At 34.4% G+C, this 22,703-nt stretch overlaps 1 protein-coding gene across 1 annotated transcript in view; it reads left to right on the top strand.

Moving 5' to 3' along the window:
* The window catches only part of CFAP47 (cilia and flagella associated protein 47), a 315,224-nt gene that overhangs the window by 87,513 nt on the left and 205,008 nt on the right, over positions 1 to 22,703 (top strand). Inside the window, exons 34-35 of the mRNA XM_086766611.1 lie at positions 14,936 to 15,033; positions 15,339 to 15,455. Of these exons, the coding sequence (XP_086622737.1) occupies positions 14,936 to 15,033; positions 15,339 to 15,455 (215 nt within the window). The remainder of the gene's footprint in view (positions 1 to 14,935; positions 15,034 to 15,338; positions 15,456 to 22,703) is intronic.

Genomic DNA, 22,703 nt, shown 5'->3' on the forward strand with positions numbered 1-22,703 from the left:
GTACAGTAAATGTTCATACAACCCAACTGAAAGTCCCACATATCCTCAATTTTTATGAATTTTTGTTGTTATTGTTTGCTTAATATCAATACTTTTAAGAGAAGGATTAGTTATTTTATTCTTGCTACAGTCCAGATCAGAGAGCAATTACCACTTTTTGCTTAACATTTATGTGCCTGCATATTATCATCCAAACACTCTGCTTTGAATAAAGAATCAGCCCTGACTAGCAATAATATGAGTTGACCATGGAGCTGCTTTCAGCTGAAACTAGGCTGTTGGGTGATCCATTCCTACTAAATAAATGAAGATCTATCCAGGCCGCATCGCTCAGTCTTTCCTTTGATATCTAAGCTACTTAAAGTGAAATGTGACAGTGAGCCAAGCCTAAGCTACTGCAGTGCAGAAAGGTTTTAAATAATCATCTTTATTACTTCCTTCTAAAATTGAAGATAACTAGATTCATTAGAACTCTTCTCTTGTAAGAATTAAGATCTCAATAGCTTAGAGAGAACATTAGCAAGGAGTTTACTATCTTCACATCTCCTGCCCTTACTGCTACTAAAAATAAATATGTCTTCAAAGCAGCTTGGCATATGTTTTGTGAGGGCAGGCTTGTAATGTGTTATTGACCATAAAATAGAAAGCAACATTGAAAGTTGAGATCAAATGCTGTAAAATTGCAAAATGCAACTTTGCCTTTTCTACTAAGACCTGTATGTATGTATGTATAATTATACATGAAATATAAGGTTCAGCACCCACTTACACCATTATAAGGGCAATAGTAATGATAGGAGAGGAAGCATGAGTTATTAGAGTGTAATAAATTTTCACTTTACCTTCTACCATTCCTTATCTTCACATTTCTTTTCAGTATTTCTCTCTAATAGACTAACTACTGATAGCATGAAAAAAGAAGAGTCAGAAAAAACCCTTAAAAAGTAGATAGTGTATTGGAATGCTGTAATTCAAAACCTGTACTTCCTAAACAGAAGAAAATTTTGCAAATTAGTAAATTAAATTGCTACATGAGAAGTCATATGTCTCCTCCTTATTAGTTATGATTCTTGCCATGTGAAAAAGATAAATTATGGTTTGGGAAATAAGGGATTTCCTTGAATGTATCCCAGGAAGATCTTGAAAAAAAGTAGATGATTCTACGTTTAATATAAAATTATTAAACAATATGGCAGCCAGTAAATCGAACGATATCTAAACACCCAGCCTAGGTCTGAGATGTAAGAGCTGTCTCCAGAGTAGAGAAGTCTTTATTTTACTGCTTAGAATGGAAATTCTGCTTAAGAGGAGAGAAGTACTGATCCAGTGCCAATGTAGGTTTTTCTGACAATGTTAGGCATAGTAGCATCTCTCAAGATTCTTACTCTCGAGTAGGAAAGTTTTGGTTTTGATGCATTTTATTCGCTTCACTATAAGTGAGGTAGGGTTTTTTTTTTAATTGTATTTTTTTAAAAATTTTGATAACAATTTAGAATGGCATCTGCAGTAAAAAGGTTAAGGAAGGAGAGATTTTAGTGTTAGATAACATGTCTTCACAAGTCTGTTTGAGAACTATGTAGCATTCTTTTTTTTTTTTTAAAACAGATTCTCTAAAACTTTTACTTGATGTTGTTTCTAGCGATTAAAACCCACACTCTTTTCTTTCCCTTGTTTTCATTATTTTTTTAATTTTTCTCTCTTCTCCCCTCTCCTGTCTCTTCTCCCCAGTTTGTAGGAAGGATATTTATGGAGTTCATTTCATTAATTCTTGCTTCTCAATTTGATAGTTCTTAGAGACAAACTTTTAAAAAGCCCTAACTCTTTGGGCTGCATATATCTGTGTATATATTTGTGTGTATACACGTATGCATAATATACACGTGTGTAGACCTGTGTGCTTATCTATAAAAATGTGTACGTATATATACATATATGCTGATCCTCAAAAATCTGAATGACCCAAATAGGAATAATCAGGTAAATATTTAGGAAGAGATGTTTTTTCTTTACTAGAAATAGGCTTTGAGATGCCTAGACAGCTATTCTACTTTGAGTTAAAAAGGGGCTTTGCAGTGTTTGTGTATTAATTGGAATAAATAAAATTTCTGATTATTTGTGTAATTAATGCTGCCTCTGCAGTGCACACCAAATATGTAGATTGAGTTTGGTATAGCTGTGGATTTAGTAATACAACTTCAAATGTTTTGTGAGGAGAAAACATATTTCAGACTACGAAGACTGAAAAAAAGTTCTGTTAATTCATTGTAAATATCAAGCAGTGAATTTCTTAGAGTACAGTATTTAACTTTTATTTTTTTTTTACTAAATAAGGTGATGAGGGTATTATAGTATTCATTCTGAAGCCAGTATAGAAGCCAGGTATTCTATAATGAATTGCTGTGATTTATTGCATTTTAAATCAAAGCGCTCTATAAGTGAAATGCCATGGTAAAAAAAAAAGAAGTCAAAGGTGACATTTTAATCTAGAGACTTTTAGTACCATTCAGTGATTTTAAAACTAGTTCTCTTTACCAAAGGGAAGTTTCTACTGAAAAGCAACAAAGTGAAGACTGATATAACCTAATACTATTCTTATGTTATGCATAAAGAACTAAGGAATTTGTAAATTAAAGATATTATTTGGGATAAGAATCAGCAAAAATAAAACAGAACTGCGTACATAATGAAAGACAATTGGAAAATTTTATTAGGAGAAAAAAGGTAAATGTTCATGCCTCAGGGTGAAAGCCTTCTGCAACAGATGGAAATTACTGAGACATATACCCGTTGTATCCATTTTCCTATCATTACCCCATGTGGTGCTTCTTGAACTTTTCTGCTTAGAATTATTATGAATTGTCAATGGTACTAAATTGATCTGTCCCTGGTATTTCAGGAGTTCCTAGAAGAATAATTATCAGTTTCAGTGAGCAAGGGTTGCAGCATCCTGCCTGAAGTCAGAACTGTAATTTGCCTATGAGTCTGTAATAAAAGAATTCTTGTTTTCCATGTTAAGATAAATGTATGTGCTGTATGTGCTAAAGGTAGATATGTTATTGTTCTGTTAATCCTAAATACATTTAAGTAAAAACATAATAATCTTTTTAAAAAAAATATTCAAAGGCATATTTCCTCTCATCTTTCTTATGCTCTGTGTTGTATACTTCAGTACCATCATTTTAGACCTTGTCCTGGTTCTAATGCCAGCACTGACAGAAAAGGTTACTGCTACATACTTTTTTCTGTAAATGTTTGTATTATTCAGTACCAGATTTAAGCTATTGAAACAAGACTGTAGATGTTATTATAGCTATAGATTAGTTCCACCTCCAGGGATTTTCAAATGCCAAAATAGGAAGTTATATAATATTATAAACCATTATTACTGTAGTAATTTACATTAAAAAATACATACTATGATAGTTTAAAGGTCTCTCTAGCTCAATATTCTACATCCAATAGAAGATGCTTAGAGGTGAGTAACAGTGCAAACATATAGCAATACTTTATACATACTCTGAGGCTTCCTGATTTGAAATTTAAGACTATCTGAGAGCTAAGTGGTACTTCTGTAAGGTTGTACTAGATTTTTTTATTCTGTGAATTTGTTTAATTGTATTTTGAACCTGTGCAAACTGATAGCATCACACCATTCTGAAGCAGTAAGCAGGTTTAAAATCTATATTGTGTGTAAAATACTTTATTTTAAGCTTGCTGCTTAATACTATGATTTGATACTTCCTTTACCGACAAATTTGTGTATTCCACTGAGCCATTTAACGATAATGTCCAATTCCCATTCCCAGTGTCATCCCTACTTATATAGACGGCTGTCATATCACCACTAAATTGTTACTTTTCCTTTGTAGTTCCGTAGTCTAATTTATTATTTTTTTATAAAGTGCCATTTCATACCTTTGATCCGTGAAGATCATCAGTTTCAAGATTTTTATGTGAATATATCTGGTTTATCTGGAAAGTCTTATAGAATATTAGACTAAACCTATATATTTTTTCCTCTGTTTTTCAGTAATTGGGAATTTGAAAAAATTGCTTGTGGCTATGTAACAGAAGATTTATAATTTGTGAAGACATCTGTTGAGCCTCCTTAGACATGTATCAGTTGATTTTTCAACTAATAGCAAGAATTTAACTTTATATTGCTTGGGAAACAACGGAACAGCTTCACAAGAAATACAGTACTTTCTTTAAAGATTTAGTGCTATTCTTTTTTTTTTATATGAAAGAACTGTTAAATTTAGTAGATTAAACCATATCTGGTCCTTTAAGAGTTTTAACATTTGATATAAGACCATTTTGTACTTTCTGGATGGTCCTCTTGTCTGGATAATACCAATACACCATACTTCTGTATTACAACTTTATTTTCCTTTGCTATTGGCAATTTTCTTTTAAGATTAATGGTAATTTTTCATGGTCTTTTTTTTTTCCAGAATGAAAGTAACGTGCTGTCTGTGGTTGAAGAGTTGTTCAAGTGTAGTGTTTTTCTGGGAGGGCTAAACAGTGTTCTTCGACCAGAAAGATCATGATTTTAACTCGCCAGACATTTTGTGCTTGTTTGGGGTTTTTAATTTTTTTTTTATTATTATTATTTAATGAGATTAACGCCGAAGAGTACTCTCATTTATCTATTAGAATAAGATTGGAAATTGTTTCTTCCTGGTTTTCAGAAGAGAGGTCAACAGCTTTAAAGATTTAATTTTCACTGTTAGCAGTAGGGTGTGTTACCTATTTTGAAACAGTGAAATGTTTGACTTCATAACCGTTGGGAAAAATGGCTTCAGAGATTGCTGGGAACTCTTGATCCAATTAGCCATTTTTCTAGGGTGTTTCTTTGAGTAAAACCAGTATAATCTATCTTCAAAGAGGTACTTTGTTACCAAAAAGAAAAAAAAACAAAACAAAACAAAAATATTTCTTTTGAATATTTCTCTAAAAGTTTTCTCTTAAAACAGATCTTTTTCTGCAGTTGGTGAAAGATAGAATAGTGTGTTATAGGAGGCATAAAGGGTGACTTCAAAACATTGGAGTAACTCAAATAAAAGGGGATAGTGAAAAGTAAATTGTATATTTCTGCTGTTTTGCAGCACAAAGAAAGTATTAACCGGTTTTAGTAAGTCAGTTAGATAAAGCATACTGATGGATCAGTTAATAAAAGCAAAACTTGAAAAAAAACCCCAGTAAAACACAGATAAAGGGAGAAAGAGAACAGAAATAAGCTATTTAATTCTTGTGTGCCAAGACTAAACAGACTATTCCTGTCGTGTACTGGACAGATATTTGCCTAGACTTACAAAAATCTCTGATAAGGGATATTCCATGGTTCACTTTAGGCAGTATCTTCCAGTACTTTCCACGCATTTCTATTTGAAAGATTTCCCTATGGTCTACCCTAACCCAAAATTTCCCCTTCCAGATTTTAAGTCCATCCTTTCTTCTAACATGTGGTGTGCAATGGATCTTCTTTGCTTTTCTAGTAACTTTCTACATATTAACAAATTATTATGTTCTGCTTCATTTACTTCTTCTCCCCTCTCTTGGCAGAACAATTAAATTATCTCAGTTTTTCTGTGTACTCAGCTCATTTGTTTTCTGGTAAACTCTCTTAGTTGATCCATGTCTTTCTTGACATTTGGTGCCAATTACTGGGTTTTACACCAGGTGAGACTTTACTAGAACTGAATAGAAGTGAAAGCATCAGTCTACCTGCTTGAGATACAACTCTCCTATTTATGCATCCCAGCAAAGTATTTGCTTTTTCTGCAACAGTATGAGATTTGCTGTTCTCTCCAGATGATTTTCTGCAGAATTTCCATCTATCCAATTTTCCATCTAGTACTTGTGTAATGAATTATTCTTAATTAAGTGTAGTACACTGCACGCATCGTTATTGAATTTCATCCCATTTGTTTCAGATCATTACTCCAGTTGTTCAGGAGCTTAATTTATAGTCCTTTCCTTACTCACAAGTGCTTGCAACACATTCTTCTTTCCAGAGTCAATTCTTTAACCTGCTTAATATTATCTCCAGATTGGACTAAGGTAGTTTTATACTATTTTCCAAGTTGCAAATTAAAATATTGAATAGTATACAATCTAGGAGTTTGCAGTTTGATTTGTGGACAGCTGATCGTTTTTCAGTGAGTTTTGTGCTCCACCTAACAGTACCTTTTTCCTAGACTACCTTTTCCTTGTTTCCTTATAAGACAGAACACTACCAGAATCTTAGAAGGTAAAATGTTTAGTATTTCTCCTTTGTCAACAGTATCTTCTACCTGTCAAATAGATGTCATTTGACCTAGAGGAATTTATGGTGACCGTTGCTTACTATTCTGCCAACAAATAAGTTGTTTGTCATTTTCATGTGGAATTGTTATAGATATTTCCTTTATTATCTCCATTTGGAAAATAGTTTTCATATCCCACAAAAGATCTTGAGGCTTCAAATCTAATCATACAAATGTAAAAACATTTATTTTTGTTTTAGTGAAAACTAAGAAAGATTTTGGCAAAAAAGCACTGCAAAAACCTTGTAGCCTTATGTGCTGTTGAGTCATCAGGGGAAGAGCAAATCCAACCCGAAGAGGGACAGCAAAGATAATTTGCTCTTTTCTTTTTTAATTTTTTTTTTTTTTTTGTGGAAGAAAAGAGCGAAAACATCTAAATCTGAAAACATTCCCACATAAATTTTGATTTTGACAAATCTGATTTTTCTATATTCAGGATGAATTTAGGAGTGAGAACGTTTGTTAAGTAATTGATGTAAAATGTGTTTCAGGGACCTTTTTAAAGGCCATGAAATTTTTAAAAATTTAACAGATCTGGACTTTTAAAATAATAAAAAATATGGAAATGAATAATTAGAATGTGATGGCAAAACTTTACTGCTTCTATCTAGAAATGCTTGATGAAAAAAGAAATCAGTATGTCTTCAAGAGTTGGTTTAATCTGTCACAAGACAGATGAGGACAATGCTATTATGCTTGGTTACTGCATGCATGCCACATGATGCTGTTAAAAGTTAAAAATAAAATTGCCTATTAAAAATAAATAAGTGCAGGTATTAAGTTAGTCCCAAATCAATGAATTGAGTATGAATGTTAGTGTTAAGTGGGATCAACAATGACTGAAACAAAACTACTTTCATTTTAGATCACTTATAGAAGCCTCTTGCAGTATATTTTAGCTTTCCATAAATGTCTGAGTACACTATATAAGAGTGACGGCGCATCCACTCCAAGTTAATCCTGCTTCATTATTTTCTTTTATGAAGTATTTTCACCTCTTGTCATGGGTGAGACAGAGTAAACAACAGCTTGTGATGGATCAGGATACCGGGGCTTATTGATGAACCAGCAAGGTCAGAGCTCTTATCCTATTTGGTAATTTCCCACACTCGGTTGTTCCACACAGTGCTATGTTCACAGTGTCTCAAACCTTCCTGGCAGGGAGGTCACTACTAGTCTGAGAAGGCCAGTCAAAAGTCATGTCAATTCACGCTGAGCTGCTGTTCATAGCTACCGGTCTCAGGTGTCACTCTCCAAAGTCCCTGGGCATCTGCTGGCGTTTGTCTCTTTGCATCTCTCTGATCTTCAGGATCTTCTCCCACTTTCAAGATCTTTCCTGTAGTTAAAAACTTCTTCACCTTCTTTCCATTCCCCTGTTGTCTCTTGAAGACCACTACTTCTTTTTGGGAATGCTTCTTTTTGGCCTCCTCTTCTTTCCATAGCTCCAAGTCCCCAGTTTTCCTCATCTAAACAGTTTAGGCACAGAAGCACAACTCATGATCAGCCTAACCGGTGCTTCTATCTCACGTCCCATCATTAATAGGAGGATTTAGAACATGACAATTTAGTTTAGGTGTTATCAAAATTGGCAACCAGCCCCTATGGCATGCAGCTGGCAAGTAGCAGGAATCTGTACCATAATTCAGAAGTTCAATTTTGGACAATTTTTTCCCCTCCTTCCCCCTCAATCACACAGAGTTATCTGCTACCTGTTAGCATTCATGTTTTAAGCTATTTTTGGCCTACAACACCCATCAGACAGGTTTTCATCATGACATTGGCTGAGAATATCTTAAAGATCCATTAGTAATTTTTTATTTTGTATTTTTTTTTGCAAGCAGTACCCATGCAAATGAAATTTAATACTTTCATATGCTTAGAGTAAAATGAGGTATCCTGATTAAGACTTCTGATTTCCATTGTTTCTTTCTACTAAAATTGAGTAATTATATTTAAAAACATAATTATTGTGTAGTGGTTATCTGGCAAATTTTCTGCTAGATTTGATGTAATTAGGAAAAATACACTGTTTTCTGACTAATTTATTCACAAGCATTTGAGTTAAGTAGGCTGATTGATAGTAGAAGGAGTAAATGGAAAACAATAAAAAATACTTATAAAAGTATTTAATTAGTCAAAATGGTAAAATATTCCACTTCATGGGTTTTTTTCTTCATGCTCTGATTTACACAGACTATAAAGCTATAGTTCAATAAATTTTTTTTAAACAATAATGCTGCCATGTTTCATTTCCATGGGCACAGCCATTTATATGGCTACGTGGTAAACCAGGTTGGTGTGATCTGGATTAAAAAATAAAGAAATGTTTTGCCTTTTCTTTTTCAGCCAGCTTTGCTCCCACACCCACTTTGCTGCCACACACACAATTCTACCAGCATAAAAGAAAGAACTAGTGGAGACAGATGGAAGAAAGTACATAAAAGTACATGTCGTAGTTTAGCCCTGCTCAGGACCAAGCTACGCAGTCTCACTCACTCTCCTCATCCTCCAAGGGAATGGGGGAGAGATAATATAACAAAAAGGTTAGGAGATAAGGACAGAGAGAGATCATTGATGTTACTGTTATGGGCAAAACAGACTTGGCTTGGGGAAAACTATTTCAATTTATTATTAATAAAACCAAAGCAGGATAATGAGAGAGAACCAAAACCAACTTCCCTCCACCCCTCCCCTTTTCCTGAGCTTAACTTCATTTCAAATTATCTCTACCTCCTTTCTCCCATCCCTGAGTGGTATGGAGCGGGGGGAAGAGGGAATGGGGGTTATGGTCAGTTCATCACATGTCACTTTACGCTGCTCCTTCCTCCTTGGGGGAAGAACTCCTCACACTCCTCCCCTGCTCCACCGTGGGGTCCCTCCCACACCCAGTCCTTCATGAACTGCTCTGGTGTGGGTCGTTTATTCCACAGGGTGCAGTCCCTCAGGAACCGGCTGCCCCAGCAGGCCCTCCACAGGCCACAGCCTCCCTCGGGGATCTGCCTGCCCCAATGTGGGGTCCTCCATGGGCTGCAGGTGGATCTCTGCTCCTCTCTGGGCCTCCATGGACTGCAGTGAGATTTAAAGTTAAAATAAGATGAACAATAAACTTTACTTTTTGTACAATGCGTCTGTTTTAATGAATTTCCATAACCAGGCTGAGCAAATCAATCTAGGTGACTAACCAGAAGAACAATTCAATATTGGACCTAATTTAAAATGAAAGCAGAAGTAGTCAATCTTAAAAAGTTAAAAATAAAAATATGGAAATGGTGATTTATTGAAAATACCAATATTGTATGCTGAGAGAGAGTCTAAGTCCTATTAATAAAAAAAAAAGACAGAAAGGTTATTGAATTTTATAGGTCCCAACTATGATCAATAATATGAGGGATTTATATTAGAAAGATTAACTTTTTAGGAAGAAAATAAGCTTTTAAAAATGTATTTTGCTTTTTAAAAAGTATTTGTTTTTACAGTGACTACAATAAATATTTTTGAAATAACTGCAAGCAATTTACCAAGGAGCTGGGATAAAATTAATGCCTCCTACTGTAGACATTTGTAAAATAGAGATCTGAATTTAGTTAAAATTAATACTGTCTCAATTTATATATTGAGGCCCTATTTATGCTTTTCTGTGCCTGTCACAGGTAACAGGGTTATATATCCAGTCAGGCTTCATCTTTTGTACCTTTCCCTCCAGAATTATCAAGAACTCTTAAACTTTGAATTTTCTGCTTCAAAAAAAGTTGTTTCAGTTAAACAATGGAAAAAATTAATTCAGACACAGTGAAATGTTTTTTTTTTTCTTCATAAATTTATAAATGAATATTTTTATTTTGATTGGAAAATGTACAGAAAATGAAAGTTTCATTGTAATCCTCTTTTAAATACTTTTTTAATATTATTTTTTAACTAAGCATGCATTTCATTAACATTTAGAAAAACATATAAATTGATTTAGTTTTCTTTCTGTTCATATTAATGAAATAATGAGAATAAAAGAAACATCATTTGAAGTCTAAATTGAATTAAAACTTTCTTTAGAAAAGGAGATTTTTTTTTAGATAGTAATTTGAAATAACTTTTTTTTTAATGTTCTAGAAGAAATTTGCTGTTTTCTACAAAAGGGAGGAAAGAGTTTATATCTCTTTTTCAGCCATTTTATTTAAACTATTAGAGCTTATTTTTTAATAATGAAAATGGAACAAAATAACACTTTAGGGCCTTCCAGAGGAAAAGAGACTGTTTAAGAACAATGTCTTTATTAATATAATTATTATATGGTAGAACATATTTGATATGATGATTCATTTATAGTAAGATTTCCGCCTATCTTCTGTTATGGCAAATAGGTCTTGGAGGGGAGAGAAGGGGAGAATGTTGACCGAGGTTACACCTGTTTACATCCAAGATCTTACCATTGTGAAAGCCATCTTGTTGAATGTAATTGGATGTATAAACAGAGAATGGTGGGAAGAGACTGAATAGTCTGATGAGGCAGAGCATTGCAGATAGAGGTGTGGGCAGCAGCAGCCATCGACTTGAAAGCTCATTGACCTGCTGATATTTTCTTTCATTTCAAATATTGTTTGAAGTTACTTTACAGCATGAATAGGGAAAACACAAGGGTTTTTAGACCAAGCCTAGACATCACCACACTGAAGAAGTAGCAAACTAAAATCATTATCAATGTCACAGGGTTAAGCTCAGATGAATTTACATGCCTTTGTTGGTAAGCTTGTGCAGCATCTGCTTCTGTTCTTACTACAGCTATATGAATTGCTGAAGTATCTTCAAACAGTGGATGTGCAGTGATAGACATTTAAGTTTTTCAGATGCTGAAGCATCTGTATTCTAGAAATGAACAAAAGAATAATGAAAGACTAATTTTGCTTAGAATATGGTACAGGAGTTTGTTGTAAGTTGAATTAATTTTAAGTGCGATTAGTTATTAATAGTCTAATGACTTTCCCACTGAATTTTTGATACATTCTTTTTTTCCACTGCAGCAGAGTGTTTATTGCAGCAGTTAAAGAAATAATCTCTAGCACTCTGCTTGAAAGTATTTTGTAGGAGTAATGTTAAATCTCTAGTGCTTACTAAGTTAAACCAAACAACATCTTTATTCCCACATCATTGTATGTGAGCAGGAAATTAAAAAAAAAAGATGTCTGAAGTGACTACTACTAAAAGTAGCAGGTTGTAAGGTTCTTTTAGGTGTATAATGTCTTTCTTGATAGCATACCAAATCCTTCTGAGGCTCTTTATTTGGTGCTCATGCCACAAAGAAGGATCTATCCCTACAGAGTACATTTTTTCTCTGAATGTCTATTTTCTTTATGTGTCATATCATAAGAAGACCTGTACAGAACTGTCTTCTGCATAATTGTTTTTGACCTGTACTTCCACAGTTTTTGGATCACTAATGTAAGACTTGATTCATCTGTATTTTTTTTCCTTTCAAAATCAGCAAAAAATAATCCTGAAGCTGTACCAAGTACTTCCTCACAAAGTACTTGGTAATGAAAAATACTTCTGTTTTTGGTATTTTCTGGAAAGGGTACTTTTTTTTTTCTGAAATCTTTATTTAAATAGTTTTGGGGAGCTTATCTCCAAATAGTATAGATGTATCAAACCGTTAACATGTTGTAGTGATCCTAACTGGAAGATCATTGTACACAGAGGAGGTAAGTGATCCACATAACAGTTAACTTGAGTAGGTGCAGACCTTGTTTTATTTTAACAAAATCATGTAAGAGCTAACCCTCCCACAGACTGCATCTGTGCAGTGTGATTACCTCCTGACTGGAGGTCAGTTCCAATGCTGCACAACTTGGGGTTCCCAGTGTCTGAAGGGATGTAAGATTATTTATAATAACCTCTTTTTCCCTATAGCATTAGCTCCAATAACTGGCAGTGATACCTTGTGAAGCTTGAGTGTCTTTTTTTTCAGTGGGATCATAATGAGCCAGTACCCCCTGGTGCAAAGCATATGCACATTAAAATTTTACTCCTGGATATTCATGAACAATCTTGGAAAATTCTGTAATAATTTCACTTTTCTATTTATATGTAAAGTCGCAATTTCATAAAATTCTCCTGTGTGTTAGCCAGTTTATTTTATGAAAGTAAGTACTTAAAAATTACTATTTCCTGGAATTAATTTTTATCTGAGATTATCACTTGATATTTTTATTTTGCATTAATATAGGATTCCACCTGAATGCACTTCCTATTTAATGAATTGCCCCACATTTATTTTATTTCTTATATTTGGTTCTTGAATAGTTTATCTCTTAAATTTAGTCTGAAGCATAGTATTTACAGCACCATAGAATAGTTTTATAAGATTACAACTAATCTATTTGGTATAAATGAGGAGTTCCATAATCAAATTTATACCTGTAGCTGATAATAGCTACTTATTTGCAAATTTGATTTAACTATACTTCTTGAGGGACCAATTGAAATTACTTGAGCTGATGTTGATAAATTATGATCTGATATTAAGCAGCAACATCTCTAGCTACTTTTTCCCTGTCACTAATTACAATTTTGCAATCACAATATCAAACAAATGTAGGTGGGTAAAGGGAACTGAGGAGGTATAAACTCAAGCAAAATAAATGCTAGTAAAAGCAAATAATTTTGAAGATTCATAGTGTCTTCAACAATACATGGAGTGGTTACCACTGTTTCAGTTTTCAATATACAGCAGCCTACTCTCTCACTGTGATTTTGATAGTTGTTCATAGGGTGTATAACATACCCCAAAATACTGTTTCAAGTTTAAAACCCTTAGTAACACTGATTGAAGTGTTACATCTATAGTAACATCTATACATCTATAGTATAGCGTCCTCTAATTTGTGAGAGTAAAAGATTCAGCACTCTTGACCTCTAGATGAGACTACTGTATTCCAATGCATAGGGAATCCATCCTTTTCTCCTTCTTGAACTTTAATTTAGTTTATGGTATTCTTTCAGTAGAGGCAGAGACCTTTAAAATATACGTGATTTGTGCCCTTGTTTTGATGTGTTTGGTCTTGTAGAATTAAGCTCTTAATAAGGACAGATTTGAAGTAAAGGTCTGAAATGTGTAACCTGGTAAGATATGCTTCTGTTCTTTTAAACTATTTCTATGTCAAGTACTGGCGTCTAAAAATTCTTCTTTGCTAATGAAGGTAGTAGACAGTTCTGAACATCATTCTGTTACTATCATAACAGTTCAGTGTTACAGACTTCTTTTATCTTTTAGTGGTAGCATTTTTGAAAGAAAAGAACATTTCCTTATATTATAACATTAAGATGTTTATATGCTTGTAATATGTAGGAGATTTTTTATCATCTCAGATTCTGTAACATTTCTGTGGGTGTTTTTCAAGTTAGGAAGCTTCAAACTTGGTAAATGATACACTGTCTGGATGTATAGTGAAATAAAAGCTATATGATTTGTCCTATATGAGAAAGAATGATCCTAGTCTATCTGAAAACCTTGCCGGTGGCTGAAGTCCAAAGTGTTCCCTAAATCTGGGAACTTGGACCTGAGATAGTAATGAAAACAAAGAAAATGAAGCAATATATATTTTTGCAATAGAAGTTGGAAGGAACTGTGAATAACACAACAGAGAAGGCATGACTCAACACTTGTATATTTGTGACCAGATTGCTTTCCATAAAAAAGCATCAGCTTCTATGTGTTCATGTTTCACAAAGTTACTATTCATATTAAATATTATTCATACTATCTGGAGAGAAAAGTACCGGTAATCAGGTATAGACACTGATTTTAAACATTTAGTTATTAGTATGTCAGTAACTTTTTTTAGAGAGTATCTCAGGTTGAGAGTTTTCAAATAACTGTATTCTTCCTATGCTCTATTATGATGCTTAAGAATGAAAGTCTGTTGTTTAAATGCTGTATTAAATATTTGATATACGGAATGCTTCAAATAAGAACTACTAATAAATAAACTATTTATTATATAATAAACTATATAAACTATATAGTTTATATATAGTCTATTTTTCTTAATTATTGGTTTTACTTTAAATAAAAACATTAGAAATATAAAAAACAATGTAACCTTGTAAGGCATAGGCCTTTACAACACAACTGTAGAAGTAGTGATCTACACTGCAGGAATTGAGCTGTTAGCTTTCATTTATATTTCATTTGTGCTAAATAATTTAATGACCTTAAAGCAAATTAATAAATTAATAATATTTTGTTTCTTATGTTCTTAAACACTGCAACTTTAAATTATTTGTGCATGTTTTGGTATTTTCAGTAGCCCTATAAAAATGAAAACAATTTACATGTTTAGGTTTCTAATCTGTGAGGTTAAGTTTATCTTATTTGCTTTCCCTTCTGTTGTGATGAATATGCTTACACGCTATATCAGAGAATAATAGTTACAATATTCTAGGTGAGATTTTTCATGTTTTCAGCAATGGCTCTGGAAGAGAATTATGCCTGGGAAATTCTACATGTGAACAGATGTTTCCTTTTTCTGTTCTTTCCTCTATCCAGTAATTTCAAATAGTTATTGTATCTATATAGAATAAAATAAGACATCTCAGAGGTGAAGAGTCTAATTCATCTTGCTCTGTTTTCAAATCAGGTGAAACACCACCAGTGAGATGGATAGTAAATTTTGACCAAGATCTTCTAGATGGTCTGGTATTGGCAGCACTAATGGCAGCTTATTGTCCATATTTGGTAAGGACTTTTCTTAATATTGTGCAAGTTTTATACAGTTTATTAATGTAAGTGGGTTTATTCAGGCCTTATTTTCCTTTGGAACTGTTGGCTTATGTGATTTTTAAAAAGAAAAGAAAAAACCCAACATTTAGCAAGTCTAGAATGATTATTTCAGTATGAATTTTTCTTTTCTTTGGGTATTTTCTTAATAGGGAATTTTAGTTCAAAATTTAGATCTTATGGATCACTGAAAGCATGAAAATGCGAACATAGTAATTTTACTTAGTGGAAGACCAAGAGTTTGATTTCTCTGTCTTCTCTAGATTAATAACCACTTTGTGAGGATGTATACTAATCCAAGAACTCCTGAACAGTTTCTGCACAACTGTTTGATCCTTGTGAATGCTATGCATGCTGTCAGTCTGGCTATAGACATAAAGGTAAATGATTTTATACTAGCAGTTCTTATATACATTAATTTTTTTTTTTTTTTACTTTTGTATTAGTAATACTGTATATCAAATTAAGGTGAGGTTTTAGTGAAGCAGTTTTGTTTCGTGATGTGCTGCTGTATGATGGAAACCAAAATACTGCTTCACATAAATACATTTAATTACAGATAATTTCCATAATTTCTTGGTTGGTAGAACTGCATATATACAACTAGCTGAGGATAATTAATTCAGTTCAGACTTTAGCATTGTAAATCACATAATGAAAACTTGAGTGGAATTTATTATTAACATTGTAAGACAATTTAAAAAATATATATTTCAGAACAAACATCATGCATTTAAACATAAAAAGGAATGGTAAAAAAATTATATGACTGTCTGGTGACACTTAGGTGCATCTATCTAATCACAAAGGCCCATGAGGGTTCTGTCCCAGATCTGATGCACACAGAAATAAGTAGCTTTGGACTGCTAGTGAGAGTAACACTGTAAGTCATCAGCTTCTGATGTCCTCTTTTGGGAGGAATATGATGTTGTTGATATTAGTTTTTTCTTCAATCTAGAATCCACTTGGGATCATTTTTATATGTTTAGTAACATGCTTTACATCTCTGTCTTTTTTTCATTGGCCTGCTGCTCCAAATTTTCTATATATAGTGACTTTTACATATGTTAGATATTCTTTGTTCTTTTTGTTGCCCCTAAAACCAGTTTTCTCCTTCTGCCAGTCTGCATTTCTTTAACTGACCATTTGTGAGTTATTTATATCTATGTGTTCTAGTAGCACCATACAAAGATAAAAGTAAACCAAATCAGTCACAGAGGCCTGATCAATTTGAAAAGTTACTGTCATAGCTAAACCGAGTAAAGCAAAACTCTGCAAGCTGGTCAACAAGCTTCCAGACAGAGACGGCTTGTCAAACCCCAGTGCTGAGGCCCAGTAAATTAAGTACAAAGCTTATGGTCTCTTAATAACAAAGGCAAGGCTGTATTACAGTGTTTAATGCTCACGGGGATTCATGCTTTTCCTTGTACTGATTGTGTGTGTTAGCTACCAAACTATTACCTATGTAAAATTGCAAATTCGCTCTTATTTTTCTTTTCTCCTTTGCTCCCTGAGTCATCAAAAATCCTGTCCTTACCAAAGCTAATAAAAACTGTTTAGGGTCACATCTTTCTCTTAAGAATTTGCAGAGTGATGCAGCTCCCATCATGAGCAAAATAAATATCAGAGACTGTGACTGGCTGGGGTGGGTGTGGAGCATATTGGACTGGCCAGAAGACCAGAAGAGGCTGCAGTAGAATAGACATAGTATTTGTCGATGTATGAGGACAAAAGTTTATGAAGGAATTAATAGTATTAAGAATCAGAGGTAAAAGCGTGGTGTGAACCAAGTGGTATGAAAGGAAGACCAATTACAACTCTTTTTCCCTTTCCATTCAATTGTGTTATGATTACAGGGAAAAAGTAACCCTGCTATTTCCAGTTATATGAGCTACTGTCTTGCTCCCACGTCCTGATACAGATACGCTGTTATAAAGAGCTTTGCTATGACAGGCTAAACTAAGAAAATCTACTGTTTCACATACTTGTGACTCAGAGGAAGCATTAAATGATAATCTAGTATAATCCTCCAAATGAAGGCGTATTTTACCTCAGCTTTTAATAAGAAAAACAGGCAATTCAGCACATGAGGGCAGAGGCTGGATGCTGGGTATGCAAAAGGAGTGAACCATGTTAAAGTGGAAGCAGAACTCCAGGATGTTCTCCTTAATGCACTTAGTGTATTTTAAGACTGTAATGTCAACAGTGCCACAATATCATTAATTCAGCATATTTTTGAGGTATTGGTGTTTTTATAGATGGGAAAGTGCATCTCCATACAGACAAGGAATCTAAACAAAGCTGTATAATCAGTCAACACCAGGAAAAGGAACAGATCTTGGATCTTTGAGGTCTGTATTTTAATTCTAGCTAAGACATGTTCTACGAACAAAACATTGTGGAAAGCAAAAAAAAAAAAAAAAAGAGAAGGTAAAGGGTTTTTTTTACATAGATTTATTGGAATTCATATATGCTTTTCTAGACTACTGTAGAAGTTTCTTCATCTTCTTTTTCTTTGGCAATAAAAGCAGCAAAATACATGAATCCTATTGCTGAACTGTCCTAATTTGGGATTTTTCTGATAGTCTTGTCTCTTAAATTTAGCAGACTGAAATGTTCCAACAGTATTGGTAAAGTTGTTTACTATTAGGTGATTGCTGCTTCTGAACTTTCTGGACAGCTTTACATTAATTAATGCAAGGATGGGCTCTGAGCAACTTGGTCTAGTGGAAGGTGTTCCTGCCCATGGCAGGGGAGTTGGAACTAGATTATCTTTAGGGTCCCTTCCAACCTAAACCGTTCTATGATTCTATTCTATGATTCACTGGCATGATGAGATCTATGGAAATACATGCAATTGCAACAGGCAACTGATCTGTTCAGGCATGTCTAGTTCTAAGTTCACCTAGATTATACCCTTGGGCACCCTGTAAACATATTGCAGAAATGAAAGAAAAGGAAATATGTGTTTCAAAATTGGTGGTGCTTTTTATTTCCATTAGAGCAACTGAAAATTGCTCAGACCTGATAATGGTCTCACCTGGGATATTTCTGAAGAGAAATTGGATATGTCCGAGATAGATGCAGTATCTTTAAAAGGATATTCTTATGTGTATACATTACAAACATAAAAAAATATAGAGTTTTAAGCTTTATTTAGACATGAAGATGACTACTTGATATTTTTCAAGACTTGCTGACTGCTCTATTCTCACTTTGACTTCCAGCTTGTTGAAAACTTGGCTACTGCACTAGTATAAGCAAAGCCTATATAAACTTAGGAACCCCTTTTGTTCACAGACAACATTGTTTCCTGTATGTTTACCTTTTAAGCTCAATGTTTAAGCCTTACAAATCCGGAAATAAATAATAAGGATTAATGTATGACTTCCTGTTTCTGAAATGTAATATAGTATTTTTATTACCCTCTGTTTAATACTTTTGCCACAATTTTCAATAGTAATTTGCAATTGTTGGTTTAAATTGGTTGCCTAGGTAACATTTCATAGCCGCTGATTCCACACATTTTCTATTTTTCACTTATTTGTGTCCTGCTAGAAGCTGTTCTTTGACATGGAATGTCTATTTTCATCATTGCTTTTTTTTTTTTTTTAGGCTTTGTAGTGGGGAAAGCCTTCTTGCATGATTTTTGCATCTGTGGAATAGTTAGCTTCATTACATTATTCTACTAATAATTACATGTGCAGAAAAATTGAGAGTTTTATTGCCCCAAGAGGTGGTTCAATGATCTACTCCTTCCTGATATCTTTTAATAAAGTTTTTCTCATCTTTGCTGTCAGAACTCTGGCTTATAGTTACTGTGATTATTTTGGATTTAAAACACCCTGATTTATTTTTTCTTTTCCAGATAGATTAATATTTGTTTGTAATATATTCTATTCTAAGTATCAATCCACTACACCGCTATGCTAATAAAACAGAACTGCCAGAATTTTGTAAATATCATGGAATGGCTTAAAGGCAGTTAATGCCATTTAATTTTTGCAAGAAGTTATAAACATATTTTCATAAAATCAAGAGACATTATTTGTAAGCAGGTACAAACTGTTTTCTGAGCATTAGTACTAGCAATACTAAAGACCAGGCTTTAGTAATATATAGGTGATTGAAAACGTGGAGAGTTGGTTATGGAATTAACAGCACAGAGGTGATGGTGTTATAACAATTAAATAACTTTGTTTTTGCAATAGAATACATCTACTAATTCTTGAATTTCTTGTTCAGTTTTAATATAGCCCTAACTTGGAATATGTAGAATTTGAAGTACAATAATTTATCCAGTTTGTCAGCTTCAGCATTTTCTTTGACTAGGCAACATTAGAGCACAAATAAAAAGCTAACAAGCAAGCACCAAACTTTTCAAGAAATGTGAGAGCCTTTTTCATATTTTGAGAAATTTGTTATAGAAGGCCTAAATAAACTTTATTAATTGTTATTGTTTGCTAACTTAGAATTTGTTAAAGCAAATTATATATATAGACTATGTGAATTTTCAGTTGAATGTTGTTATGAAGTACACTGATTTTTATTTTTTTTTTAAATTAGTTCCTAGCATAGTAGATTAATGTCACAAATGCAGTTTGATGAATTCACCACAGGATAAAACAGAATAAAGTTTTCTAAAGGAATAAGTTCTGATCTAAGTGGAAATGAGTAGAAGTAGTTGGCAAAAGAAAGTTGGGCTTCAACAGATAATGTACTCTGGCATCTTTGCTATCTTAAATGAAAATACAGGAAAGATGAACAGTAGAGATGTAAAACCACAGCTATATTGGAATAACTTCTCCTAAAAATACCTGTTAACATTCAATAGACATTACGGAGATAAGTGAATGGAAAACATTAGAATATTTTTCAGACTTCAGGTTTAAAGGTTTTGGCAGTGAAGAAGCTTTTTTACTTTGCATAGTAAGCACATCCTAAAATTCCAGCCTTAAAAAACAGTGGTGATTGATAGAAATAAATAGAAATATAAGATGAAGCATGTGATTACATCAGTGCATGAAGAGTATATGATATGAATCTTAAGAATTACAAGGATAAGCATTATCTAGGAAACTATGGAGAGTGATAGGGAAACTTCAGATCAGTGTCCAGTGATGTATTTGCTCTCTTGAAAGGTCAGAGAAGGAGCTGTGCTGGAACTGGTAGGGGTAGGATGTGATGCTTTGCTGGGCACATGGCAAGAAAAGAGGGAGGAAGCAGTCAGTAACTCTTCATACCTTTGTGCTCCGTAGAGTCAATGGATTTGCCACCAGGGGAGCTCCAGTTCTGCCTTTTCTATGGAATTTCATACCTGACTCTAACTTAAAACAGAAAGGAAATTAAGAAAACTTGGACGTTCCTTAGTGGGATGTAATACAAGTTGAATTTAATATGTATATAGGTAAAAATGTGCAAAGGCTTGTCTGTTCTAATATATCTTGACAGGTTTCTGCTTCCTGTTGTATCAAACAAAACAAGAAATCATATTCCTTATAGTACAAAGCACACAGAAGATATTTATGCAGGACTACAGGCATTTATTTTAATTAGGGCTGAGCTGTGGTCAGTAATAAGTCTGTGAAGCTTTCAGTAATTCATAGAATCATAAAATGGTTAGAGTTGGAAGGGACCTTCAAAGGTCATCTAGTCCAACCTCCCTGCAAGTAGCAGGGACATCCCCGACTATCTTTTCTTAAATAATGTTTATCCTTTGGGAAAGGGCTGCATCCCTTCTCTGCTTTTAGTCCATAAGCCAAACTTTGCCATCTTTTCCAGTACTCAGATTCTTTCTCTTCTTACTCTCCCCACTCTGCCATATAGTGCTTTAGGGTATGGAGAAGAAGAGGTTCCTCCTCCTAAAGCAGACATTAGGAGTCTATCCAGAGATACAGCTCCTTCTGGTTTCCTTGCAACCAGGAGAATGGAGCCCTGTTAAAAATATGATTTTCTGAAATGTCTATCTTAGAATCATCAAAAGATGCAAGTTGAATGCTCTTCAGACTTACCTACTGTCAAGGCCCTGGGGACACCCCTAGCCCTGCCTGCCCCTGTCTAGCTCCTCAGGGCTCCCCTGACTCTGCCCACGAACCAGAACCCCATGTCAGCACCTCGGCACCACCAGCCCCTGCCCCAGCGATGCCACAGCAGGGCTGATCTCCAGCTCCCCACAGCCCTGCATGGCTTGGCCATGAGACCTGCCAAGCCAGGCCCATCCATAGTCCTTCATAACCTTGGTCTGTCCTGGCCCCCAGGACAGGTTCCTGATGGCCATGGCTGGTTCTAACTCAGTGCTCCCCAGCTGCTCTGCTCCTGGCTGGGGGGTGGCACAGGCCCTGGCTGACCTCTGCTCTGCAGCAGTGTTATATTGCTTTTGGCTCCTGGCTCCCTGGCCCAGAGAGAGCAGCTGGCCCTTGCTGTGCCCTCGCAACTACCTCTGACTTTGGTTTCCTTTCAAGTTTGCACAAATTATAGCTTCACTGACCTTTCTGGATTTGTTTTCTCCTACTGAATTGAGGATTCTTACATTCTTAAAAGACACAGAACATCTCATTTTAGCACAGCGCCTCATGGGCTGAAGGAGACAGAGAAAATACTACTGGGTTCATCTGTGAGAATTCTTTAATTTTTCCTTTCTGTAAAACGTGATGGGAAACTTCTAACAAGCTCATAGACTGAATGGGAAAGAAGAATTATTCCTGTGTTGGAAATGCTGTGTTGATTTGACTCCTTGCATTTCTGAATTTAGAATCCAGTTTATTCTAAATTTTTCTGGTTTGAAATGCAGAATTGTTTTCACCCATCTGTGACAACAAAGGAGCACCTTGTTTTCCCTCTTCTCTTTTATGTCAAATGTGGGTTCATTCTTGGTAGCAGAAGAGATGGGCACCCTGCTTTGATGACTTTTAGGAAATGAAGAAAAAATAGTAAGCTCTTTTTATTTACTTCTTGGTATTCTCTTGAATCTTTGAAAATAAAATCGTACTTTGTGTAGGGCTAGAATGCCATAGGCTGTTGAAAGTGAGCATTACTTCAAATGCTTGGTGTTATTGCATTTATTTAGAGCACTTTAATTAAGAAAACTTACCTTATAGATCCATCTTTTCTTCCAAGTTCTTTCTTGGTTATACTGAACATAACTTCAAAAGGAGAGTGTTTCTTAGGCTACCTTTACAGTTTTTACACAGAGTCAAAAAGATACTGTGCAACGGCTTGGAAAAGAACGAAAGAAAGATTTCGAAGGAGAAAGAAATCATATGTGGTTCAGAAAGTCTTGTGCTTGAGCCTGGGAAAATATCCAAGTGTATGTGTGTACCATATAATATTTTTTGTTTAGACATCAGCTTGTAGTGGTTTCCTTTTGGCACATGGTCTGAGCCAATAGCCTGCTCTTAGGTTATTTTTTTGTGTACAGGTTTTTCTGCGTGGAATATTTGCTTTAAGCTACTGAGTTTTTTTTTATGTAATGTAGGAAGAAGGTGGCTTCACCAGTTTCAAATGTTTGTCCTTTATACCTTTTCTCTTCACAAAACTATTATGTTGAAATGCAGCTTTTGCTAGCTCAAGAAAATGATTGTCAGTTGCTGTTCCATCAGTCATCAAGTGGAAGCTGTTTGAAGGTGGAG

The sequence above is a fragment of the Chlamydotis macqueenii genome, chromosome 1 (assembly GCF_036417535.1).
Source record: "Chlamydotis macqueenii isolate bChlMac1 chromosome 1, bChlMac1.mat, whole genome shotgun sequence".
In the NCBI taxonomy this organism is placed as follows: Eukaryota; Metazoa; Chordata; class Aves; order Otidiformes; family Otididae; genus Chlamydotis; species Chlamydotis macqueenii.